The 12,223-nt window shown below is 37.2% G+C and overlaps 1 protein-coding gene across 2 annotated transcripts in view; it reads left to right on the forward strand.

Annotated features, from left to right (window-relative positions):
* Window positions 1-12,223, forward strand: part of pde4cb (phosphodiesterase 4C, cAMP-specific b) — an 89,333-nt gene that overhangs the window by 15,769 nt on the left and 61,341 nt on the right. The window contains exon 3 of one of the 2 annotated variants that reach the window (XM_020655513.3): window positions 813-1,015. In XM_020655513.3, the coding sequence (XP_020511169.2) occupies window positions 813-1,015 (203 nt within the window). Of the gene's footprint in view, window positions 1-812; window positions 1,016-2,552; window positions 2,995-12,223 lie in introns of those variants that run through there. The other variant, XM_065955754.1, reaches the window with a different exon arrangement.

Raw genomic sequence — 12,223 nt, forward strand, 5'->3', positions numbered from 1 at the left:
GGGTTTAAAATGTACAACGTACAAGTGAGAAAAGAGCAAACACATAAGCGTCAATAGGAATGCAACAGTTTTACAAGTATGTATGTAGGCATAGAAATTCTTTTAGCTAAATTCTAGCAATAAAATGCTAAATGCTCCAATTAAAATGCTAATATGCCAATGTTTATGAAATATGTTTATCATGTCCATATTGTCACTTTAGTTTGGCATTTACGAAATTTCCCATTTTAAGTTTTTGAGACATTTTACTCAAAACCATATTTTGGCCAAATGGCTGTTCTATAGAGTCTGAAAAGTTCAGATCATTATCAATGTCACAAGCTTTCATCATCTGAGAACAGCAATGTCCTCTATTAACATTGTTGCTAATTACTGAACTGTCAATGTCTTCCCAACAACCTTTGTTAGTAGATCTTTATTTTCTATGTCATTCAGCTGAGGTTTGTTGATGTAATATTTACCGAGTTTACTAATATTTCAAATATAAATCTGGGCAGCAAAGTTTTAGAAAACTCCTGTTAGAATGATAACTATATTATTTAACAACACTACAAACAAACAACAGCGTCCGAGCTGACATTTTAGTTGAATCAATTCCTCTAAAAAACAGTTAAAGCAAAAAAAAACTGAACATTATAATCTGAAATGTTAATATTAATGCAGGACTGTTTATATAACCTGCATGAGCGTACTGTATATTCTGTATCAGCATGTTCACCAGTGTTTCATTTATGCTTTGTTAAGTCTCATGCTCCTACACATTGTACACTGAAGTTTTAAACCCTTATGTTGTTTCTCTCTCATCATTGCAGAGTCGTCGGGAGTCGCTGCCAGCAATCCACCAAGCAGTGCGGCGGCGTTTCTCTGGTCAGCTGCTGCTGCCTCCTTTGAGCAGGAGACACTCCTCTCAGGAACACCGACATGACACCTGCCGGGCATCTACCTTACCTGGTCTACCTCTGGACCGCCTGGAAGTGCTGTACAGAAGAGCTGTGGCCAGTCATGATGAGCACCTGTAAGTGAAAAAACATACAACAGGACAGTAAAGTTATTTTTATTGTGCTGCTGATTATTATTTAATTGTTTTATTGTACACACTTATATATTCATATCATTGTTGAGTATACATACATCATGCTGATAACCATACGGTACATAGCACAAAAGCACTCTTGCTTTTGGTTCTAAATCTTGTAGAAAATTCTCCACTGTTGACTCCTTCCCTACATTAGTATGTATTCCACGTGTCAGCCTTACAGAGATTATAGCATTTGGTCTTGAGTGTGAGTGATTGAATGACAGTGCATCTTTATGTCCACAACAAGTCTGGTCTAACACGTGTTGTATTTTTGTTCAAAATGATACGTTTATGTTCATGGACCCTTCCTGGTAACAGCAATTCTCAGTTGCCGCAGCTGCTTTATGTATTTAATCCCTGTATTTCTGTCATCTTGCCACCATCTTGGCTGAGAAGAAGCCAAGTCAGGCTCAACTTTTCATTGATGCAGATTGAATAAGAGAGGCAGGGAAAACACTACTGAGTGCACTTTTTCTGAAGAGAAAGTGCAGCCCATCACAGTCAATGTTTCTGTTAAATGGTTTTGAGTTGTTATTGGGAAAATGTACACACACACACACACACACACACACACACACATACAAACACAAATATGAAGAAAAATGGGATGTCTTTTCAAGGTTCAGGTGATAAAACGAAGCACTCTTCACTACTTCCCTATTAATAGATGTCTGGTAATTGCTGCAGAAGGAAGAGGCCTGTCTTCTAAATGTCATAGGTGTTTGTATCTCTCCTTCTGTCTTTGGTATCTTCATTAGCGTGTTTCTCCTTGCCCAGTTCATGATCTTCATACCTAAACATTTGGAAAAATAAACATGTGTGTATGGTAGGTCCCTATACCGTAGTAACTATATATTCTCAACCGTCTTTTTGGATTAACTGATTTTTTTCTGTGGACTTTTTTCCTACAATACTTAGTTGTAATATGCAGTGATATGTTCATACTTTTCAATGCATGAATGCGGTAAGACCATATTTACTTGAGAAGGTTAATAGTGTTGCACAAACTCATTTATGTTATGGCTTTGCAGAGTAAGGATTCTTCATATTACCAAATGTGCTAAATTCTCTAGTTATCTGATGTAATTTAGACCAGTTTTTCTCTGATAGCTGACTCAAGACTAAAAAGTATGGTGGTCCTACCAGATAAAGTATAAACAGCTTGACATACTGCAATGTACATTTGTATTTGAGTTGGCTTTGGTTGAGCAGAGATAATTGAGAGTTGGCAGAGAGAGAAACAGATGGAGTGAGCAGGACAACTGGCAGAGAAGCACAGTGAAAGGTGAAGATGGGGAGCAAGAGATGAGTAATAAAAGTATAGAGAAACCTAGACAGAAAAGCAGAGCAGAGAGAGGGATGGAGAAATAACGAAGAGGGAGAGAGAGAGAGAAAAGAGCAAGAGAGAGAGGTTTTACGGACAGACTGAGAGAGAGAGAGAGAGAGAGAGGGGGGGGGGGGAGTGAGATATAGAGAGGGAGAGAGAGAGAGATTTTTACCGACGGACTGAGAGTCGTTTCAGCACTCCGGCTCGTGGACAGCAGCAGACACCAACATGCCTCGCGCATCGCTCTTTGTCGGTAAACGCTCTTAGGCGCGGGGTTTCCTCTTCAAACTCTCAAGACAGCCAACAGGTTTCGTTTGTTTTACCTTCCAACCTTCGGCTTCGTCAATTTTCTTTCTACAAACAAAATTAAAGTTAAAAAAAAAAAAATGGAGTGTGCAACGCTAAGCAGAGAAGGTGCAGGGCTCGCAAAGCCACCAAAACATCTCTGGCGGCAACCCAGGACTCACATACGAATCAAACAGCGCTTCAACTCGGACAACGAGAGATACCTGTGCCGCAACCGGACCCTGGAGAAGCTGCGACCCGGGCTGAAGAAACCGCGCATGTCCTGGCCCTCCCCAATGAAACGGTAACCTCCCTCTCCTCTTAAGTATCCAAACTCAGCACCATTAAACCGGCTCATTTGTTCAGTTCAACTTATTTATGTTTCTATAGATTTATAAAGGGTAGCTTACCAATGACATAGGCTATGCCAAGTCTGAACTTCACACCAAAAATGACAGATGAGAAGTTTGTTGTTTGGAAGAATTTGTAAGATAGCTCCCAGATATTTTTCTGTTGTGATATGTTCACCTATTGTTCCAAGACATAATCCACAAAAACGTATTTTAAATATTTATGGCTTTGAAGTCATTATGGAAGGCCTACTTAATTTGCATCCACCCTTATGCACAAAAAAACCCCATAATTAACCTTCAAACATCTCCAACCCACTTCATGTGCCCTTTTGGTTTAGGCCAAACAACAGAGCGCCAAAGGCTGAACAATGGTTAATGAATGTCTTATTTTTTTTAAATAATTTTCTCCAAGATGTCTGGTCCATTTATCTCTGCAGGCTAATAAAAAAATGATGTGCCACCTTTAGGCTCCTCACCACCAGCACCTAAAACCCTGCTGAAAAATCTAATTTGGCTCAGCTATTAAACTATCAGGGTTCTGAATGCTAACAAATGCCATTACACTTAGATACCAAATCACTAAATAGCTTGTCAAGTTTATTGAAATATTTACCAAAAACACTAGAAAATCTTGTGAAGAGCTAAAACTTGTAGTTTGCATAGATCACGTAGACACCTGTGGACAAAACCCTGCGTCATATCTTTCTGTGTCTCTGTCCTGTACATGTGTGAGTAATGTTTTTAATTAAAAATTTGCTGCTTTCTTAACAGACTAAAGTATCACTGACCTTGCAAATGGTGTTCTGAAAGCATGCTAGTAATCCCCTTGAATGACAACCACCTGGTAGCAGTGACGACAGGCACTAAATATAATTTTATAGAAGTATCTAGTCTTATTCCCGGTGGTCTTGTTTGCCTTGTAGGTAATGTAGGGGCACCTGAGTTAATTTCAGTTCATGTTTGTCTAAAATCTAACACACAGAAATACAAAACCACAACAGTTCTGATAATAACCTGTATTCAAATGGAACAAAATAAGAAGAATAAAAATGGATGTCAGATACAGAAGGGCTTATAAGGTTAACCCTCACCAAGCTAAACAAGAGTAGCTTTTCAATTAAAGGTATGTAGGTATGTAGCCCATATTGTATATTTAGTGTCCGTGTTACTGCATGTCATAGATATTCATTTCTGAATCACTGCATCAGCAGTTAGATGTGTTGTTTATCATTGCCCCTGTGGAAAATATTAGGATGTTTATTATGATTTGTTAGACGGTTTTGTATATGAAGAATGATTGTATACAAAATACAGTGCATAAGTGTATTGGGTTGAAGAGCAATTCATTATCTATGACCTTTGAATGCAGTCAACCCACCCTTGATTAGCAGTTTGTGGTCATTGAAAAGCTTTGAGATTAATGGTAGCTCTCAGGAAAAAATGTGCGTAATTTGCACCCAATAGCCAGTGAATGTTTTATAAGAAGATGTACTTTGCCATGGCATCGGACTCAAAAGACTGTTGCAGACCTGTTGCACGATTATGTTTAAGTGGGGAACAGAAAATAAGAAACACAGTGAATGGGTTTGATATTGCGCTGTTGGAAAATTGGAAATGCAATTTCATGCAATTATAGTTTTGCAAGTGTGGGGAAATTAGAGTTACAAAATAATCTATTCTCTAATTTGTTTAAATTGATCTGACCAATCATGTAATAGAAGATAAGGATTATTTTATCCAGTACTAATATGTGTCTTTGTGTGATTGAGTGGGTGTCTCCTGTAGAAGCTGCTTACCTGTTCTGCAGGCTGAGCATTATATTTTACTCCCTGCACTCTGAGAATGATAGAGGAGATGTGAGTGATGTTTTGCTTATAGCAAACTGCAAACCTCACCAGTCAAGCTGATGAAGAGCTCTGACTCCCTCCGCTTTTTTTTTTGTCCTTTCTTTCTTGTTCATACCCACGCGCTGCTTGGGAAGAGATAGATTGTTTGTGCCTCACCTCTTTTGGTATTTGTTTGTCTTTTGTCTTTTGTCTTTTTCGTTAGACAAGGAAGCCTTCCTTTTAGAAATATGGAAAAGAGAGAAAAGAAAATAGAAGACTAAATTAATATTTTATTAAAATGACTCGATTTTATTTAAAATAAAATACTATTTTCAATATGTGCTTCGTGAGCACTTATTTAAAGGACGTATTTATCATGTTCTTTGGAAAGAGATTTGTTTCAATCGTTTTAACCCTGATTTAGTCGTATTCCATGTCAGTATTGAAATCACTGCCAATCTTAATATTGCATTACCATGCTTATCCTTCCATTCTTAGTGGCAAACGTGCATGTAAGAGACAATAAAGGTGGTCTTGTGATTGACCATGGTGGATTTTAACAGGCATGAAAACCACTGTCAGTTCAGAAGTGTATATTTCCCAAGGCACATCTTGCTGTCAACAAGCAATGCTGTGGCTTGATCGTCCTCAGAGGCTTTCCTCACACAAGCTGAAGTGCTGTTTTTCCCCTGATAGAGTACTGAGAAGATAATGACCAAAAAAAGGTTTCACTTTAAGTTCTCTGTTTTCTTGAGATTGTCAGATGGTTCAACATCAGTGAAGAATAAACTCTGCAAAATAATTTACATTATTATTCAGATCTTGGTATTAACATGGGAATTTTTCAGTGACTGGTATGTGTAATGAAATACTTCTGGACGTATTGGTGTGGAGAACACATTTTGGAAAGACTCATTTTGAATCTTTTTTTCTTTAAATTGTACAAGTTAAATATTTTATCTAGAATTGAGACTTAAAGACCTAAATATGGTAATACAAGGATTTACATTGTCCTGCATGTTGTGTCAGGGTTGTATGGGCCTTAACTAGCAGGCTTTAGGGTAACTTGTATTCATTTTTAGTTTGTGTATTCATAGTAGTCTGAAATATTATAGAGCTATATTTTTGGGTCCACATACTTTGAGAAACATGACTATAATCAGTATACACAACTAGTCCTGCCTTGACATTTAACTGTTTGTTTAAGGGACAGTGGTATGATGCATTTAAATGTATTGCGCCTGTAATATAGATGTTCTATTTGGGATCAAGGAATTCTTCAGATCTTGATAAATTATTTTAATGGAGCCTCAGTGCAGTTTCTGTATCTTGATAAGGTTGAGAACAGAGATTATTTAGAAGATTTATTATATTTATTTTTGAAATACAGGGTAAAAATAAGGTAACACAGTATTTTATTTCCCACATTGGGAACAATTTTCGCCTGGGGATCAGTAAAGGCAATCTTAGTGTTATATTGATAATTATACTTAAGATACCACATTTTAAATATTAATAAATCAACTTAAGTTGTTATTTTATCTTTAGTATTTTGCACTGAACTATTGATCACTGGGTTATTTCTGTGATCTCAAAAGGCAGCAATAGATAAACATTTTTAAAGAATGCCCTTGTAATTCATTAAATTCATTAATATACAATAATGGTGATAATCGTTAAACCAAGATTATTCTTGGGTCTATAATGGTACTGTTTTCTGTAATCATTGCATCCCAGTGTCATCTCACCTTGCACCTTGGATCAGGTTTGCTTTTGCCATCACTGTTAGCATGCAACCTTGACTGTTTTACATCAATTTCCTGACGTTTTTGAGTGTGAAAGTCTGTGACTACCCAACCTTGAATGATGACAGTGAAAATTCAAACAGGTAGAGCTGTAGGTAGGAGTAAGAGAAATGAGTCAGCCACCTTTATAGATTAAAAACACCCCTGGCGTTACTGTAATTCTTCACTGAATACAATTTTGTTTTTTAGTCCGAGAATATCTCTGATGGTGTATCAGTCCGTATGACTCAGAAGTGTTTTTAATTATAAAACAGCCTTCATACAGGTGGGAGTTATTTATGTAAGATCTGACATAAAAACATTAAAGGTCATAATAAAGCCTATTTCTTCTATCTTCATATCTTTATTATGATGGCTGTAATGGGCAGTATGGATGCTGGAATCAAGAATGGTTGACTTATGATAAAGGGTATGTTATGTTTCTCTGATGTTGGAGAAACAATCTTCAGCTTTTTTGTTTAAATTGTCCACACAGTTTGACACAACGTTGACTTAAACTCGCAATTAGCTGTGAAATATACAAACAATTAATTTACATAATCACTGTCCATGTGTAGTCGTCATGTGCCAAACAGAGTAAAATTACAACAGATGGATTATAAATCCTAGTTTCTTACCGGCTTAGCTTCATGGTAGTGAGGATTGAATTCTCTAAGACATTATTTTACATGAAACCATATTATCTTGTTGTTTTCAACTGTTGGTTTGACAAAACCATCAGACAGAACCAACATGCTTAGCTACCTTTAAACAAGTAAATGAATCCACTAACTGAGACACGGACATTATACACTCACATGTTACTGCTGATTGAGCTCTTAAAGCTTTTTATGTCTTCAGTGTGTTCATGAAGGTGTGTTCTCCCAGGCAGAAAGTAGTTGAAACTGTTTTCTGGATCAGGTGTCCACATGAACAGGAAAGGCCTTCTTTAAAATCACTTCTTATGTCGGATTGGGAAAATTACACTTTTTGCTATGGAGCCTGCCTTTATTTTCCAGGGAGAATCTGGGTTTCCCAGTAGGGTATCAAAGGGGGTGAGGGAAGAATTAAGACCAGAAAAAAATGAATGTTGTGCACATTTTAAGTAATGTTAAAGAGCCCATATTTTGCCCTTTTTGGGGTTCGTATATTTAATCTATGTACCTACTTTTGTACGTTCACAATAGCTAAAGTCCGAAAAAAGTGTCTGTTTTCATGTACTGCTCCTCCTTGCTCCCTCTACGCTCTGAGTCCGTCAGCTACACTCTGTTGAGCCCACACTGTTAAACCCCACGTGGGCCAAGTCTGCTCTGATTGGTCTGCCGATCCGCTCTGTCGTTATTGGTCAGTTGCTCAGCACGCTTCTCGGAAATTTCAACATGAGCTGCAGGGCTTGCCACAACGAGCCAACGGGCTTAGATCAGTGATCTCACACTGACAATGACGCCGCACTGACACATTTTTATTGAGGGGGGCTAGAACCGAGCGTTACATGCAGCTAATGCTACAGCTAACAGGAGGACGTAGAAGAAGCCGCGTTTCCGCGGACTTTTGCACATAGATGTGCCTAAACATGCACAGGACACTTGGGAAAACACACTAAAAGGCATATAAAACCAGAAAAAGCATAATATGGGACCTTTAAAACAGTGTGACTGGATTGTATTTTTCTCTGAGATTAGTGAAAGATGATGTAAAGGTAATTATACTGACCTGCAGATGTCAGTTCTTGTTGGATGATTTTACATAATAACCATAATTTTGCATCATTGCAACCACTACAGGGGGATAATTTCCCAGGAAAATGATTGACTACTGATGGATTCTGCCTTTATAACCCAGCATCAGTGTAATACACATGGGAGTGTGTTGTTGTGGGTTATTCTTCTTTTGTGATTTTTGAGGGAAGTTAATTTTTTACCATAAAGAAACCAAAATACACATGAATTAGTTAAATAGATATTCTGTGGTCTAGGATGTTTGATAAATTAAGTTATAATTGAAGTGATTCTATAGTATGCCTTTGCATAGTCTTACTCAGCAGTTAACCAGTTACCACGGACATTTTATCATCGTAGATCCTATTTTGGGCTATTGTTTAAGATGATTTCTATTTGTACAGAGACATATAGGTTTGATTTATCTTCTGCATTTTATATTTCAATCAAATTACTAGTGAAGAAATCAACACTGGGGTTTTACAGACCAAAAAGCTTAAATTGCCTTCAGTTCCTAATAACTCTCTACAGCCAGTGTAATTGGATCCATCACACTTCACTCTTCACTGATGACCAATTTTACGCTCAGCTGTGCTTTCGTTAAGTGTCCAAGAAGTCAGATGTGTCCCTTTGAGGGGTCTGATAAAGAGTTGTGATTGTGAAAGGTGAAGACAAGCGCCCAGAAGGCATGAGGACATTGATAAACTATCATTGTGGTTTATTGAAAAGTTGTCAAAGGAAACACGGAGCAGCCTGCACCCCTCCTACAGACTGTCAGCCAAAGACAATCACAATAGTCCCGGGAGACACTGATAAATCTCCGAGTTAGTTTTTAGTCTGAGCTGTTTGCAAAAAGTAATTAGTCAAGATGCTGGAGACTGCATTTGAAAAATGAAAGGTTGAAGACAACCTCCAAAAACCCATAACGTGCTACTTTTCAGAAAGGTGCTGAGATTATACTAGTGCTTAAATATCAATATTTCTTTGGTGTTGTCTGTCTAGTATGAAAAATTAATGTTGCTTCAAGGTACGAGACATTCCAGATTCATATTTGGTTCTTGCATTATGTGTACAGAATAGGATAACTCCTCTGATGTGTACAGTAGATTTCAAGACATGCTCTAAAGTTGTGCTCTCTTCACATGGCAATAACAAATAGGAAATGATTGACCTAAAATAACACTTCAAAATGTCTTAAATAGTCAAGATGCAGACCCTACCTCTTGTTGTATTTGGACCTGAAAATGTAATTGGCCATTTAGTTCCTTCGAACCGACTCACGATGCGTCATGATTTTAATTTATCCTCTCATTACACAGCACGGCTGAGGCTTTGCTTCTCTTCCCCTCAATTTGTTTTCCTCAAGATGGAGAAATAGTCAAAATGTAAATCAAATGAGGTTCAGTCATTTTCCCCAAAAAACAATCAGGTACCCCGAGTGACTGAAGAAGCGCTGGGTTGTTTGTTTGCTTTCTTCTTAGAGAAGGGTTATATGGCAGAAAGAGATGAAATCCATAAAAGGGAACCCTACTACTTTGAAGGTTTTTGTTACTACGTCACCTGTAATCTTTAAGATAACTGCTGTACCTAATTCCTCATGTGATCATTGGATTTTTAGACTTATAGGTGCCCTAAAAGCTTGTGTTAAGTTCCAGAATTAAGAGGAAATCTTTTAATAATATACTTTGTGTGCCATCAGCTGGTTTACATTAACTTTGCATCTCAAGTATTATCAAGGGGCCAATTATTTAAATGTTGAGTTTGGAAAAAATCATTGAAATCAATTATTTTAATACTTTGTTTCATGGTGATTTTAATAAACCAGTCTTCCTTTTAACTCTTGGAAGTTCAAACATTTTTATTTTTCCCCAGAACTTTGCCCAAGAGTCGGACACAAAAATCAGTTTTACTCTTCTTTGGAGACATCTCTCAATTAAACATATGAGCAGATGAAAATGCAACATTTTCTTCCTTTATTTTGAATTACAAGTAGGCTACTGTCTTACACTGAGCTGAGCCTGCATCAATTTTATATGGAAGAAATGTCAGCCTGAGGTTCAAAATACAAGTTTGTGACGTATAAAGCACTTACATTTGAAAAATAGAGATTGTTTTCCTGCTCTTTATGCATTTGCCAAAGGCTGGCAGTGGGATCATGCAGAATTGACAGTGTTTACTGAAATCCCTGGCAGACCAGTCGCCTGTAGCAGAAACACGGCCGGCATTTCTTAGAAACTGCTGTCGCTGCCTGCTTGATAAACTTGACATGGTTTTCCTCATGGTGATATGTTTCATGGGCCTGTGATGCTCTTATATTTGTAACTGCCTTACTCTGTGCAAAATAACAATAACAATCTATTACAGTACCTCAGAAAAAGTGAAGCGTTGAAATGAATGATGGAAAAGAAATGGAAATATAAATGTCACATTTCAAATTACCTTCAACCTATGCATAGTTTACATAAACACAAACATTACTTGTTCACAGTTCATCCACAGGTTCTGCGTGCCTACCTCACTCTAACCTTTCAGGAAGTACTTTAGAAGCAACTACATAACGTGTTTTAAAACTAATTATTTTAGAAACATTTTATATTAATTGGTGCAGATCGCTTGTGATAGTTTGAAGTGATGCCTTTTACACTGTCAAGAGCCGTTGACATTCTTTTTAAAGACCCTCAGTGGAATGACATTCAGTCTATAACAATTATAGTGCCCTGAATGCAAGATAAACAGGAAATTAATAATATCAATGAGTCAACAGACACTGTGACACAAAGAGTTATTTTATTATCCCTGCAGTGGCATCCCACTCACAATAGACAATGAAATGTATCCAAATGGCACTCGCAGGCGGTACATTCTTCGCATCAGCAAGCAATGTCTCCTCACAGCCTGGTCACTGTAGAGCTTACATGTTGTCCCTGTCCCCTTCCATGCCAGAAGACACATCTGTTTAGTTTTAGGAAAAATCCTATATGTCCCCTTAACTTAAACATGGTATCAAAACTAGAGCAGTTTCCTAGACGTTTAGTTGTGGCATTTGCTGCTTCTAGATCAGTAAAATAGGTCAGAGGATTATTCGAGTGGGAAGTATCATTTCACTTAATAAGTTTAGCTTTCAGTTGAGAAATAGAATATAGGAGTAGAGTATAAAGGATACAAGGTGAACCCAATATTTGAAAAAAAATCTAAATTATCTGTTGTAGTGGAGAATGTTGGGTAATGTGTCATATATTTCTGAGTAGAAAGCGATCAAATCAGCAAATAGGATTTCTGTTCCATCTGGCATGAACAGCACAATAGCATGGTGAGCACTACAGGAGATGAGTAAAGCACTTTTTCTCCATGTGCAAACAATGCCCACTGATTCAGTCAAGGTACAACAGATGAGAAAAATGAATGCAGTTGCTCATGATAAGCCTTGGTGAATTACCAAACAATAGCGGTGAAAAGAATAGAGATTTGTATCCCTGCTCTTGAACTGACCGTATTCTTCAAAGAGGCTACAGTGAAAGCCTTATTTCATTTGTCCTTCAACACAGAATGAAAATTACACTGTACATAGTGAAAATTATCCTTTACAGGCCAACTTGCAGGTTTGATTTTTCTATAATATAAATACTATTAATTAATTCATACTATTAATACTGTCAGACAATGCTTATTGACAAGGCAAACATTCAATTTAATAAGTTTTACTAAACAAAAGAGCACACATTTAGAGTTGAGTTAAAGCTTCTAAAAAACATTTTTTACAACAACATATTACATAACATGGAGTCCTCAATTGTCTAACTATGCCTAAGCTCAACTCACAGTAGGACAGCTGTGTGTGCACAGAAATATGTG

This window comes from Labrus bergylta, chromosome 6, assembly GCF_963930695.1.
Source record: "Labrus bergylta chromosome 6, fLabBer1.1, whole genome shotgun sequence".
Lineage (NCBI taxonomy): Eukaryota > Metazoa > Chordata > Actinopteri > Labriformes > Labridae > Labrus > Labrus bergylta.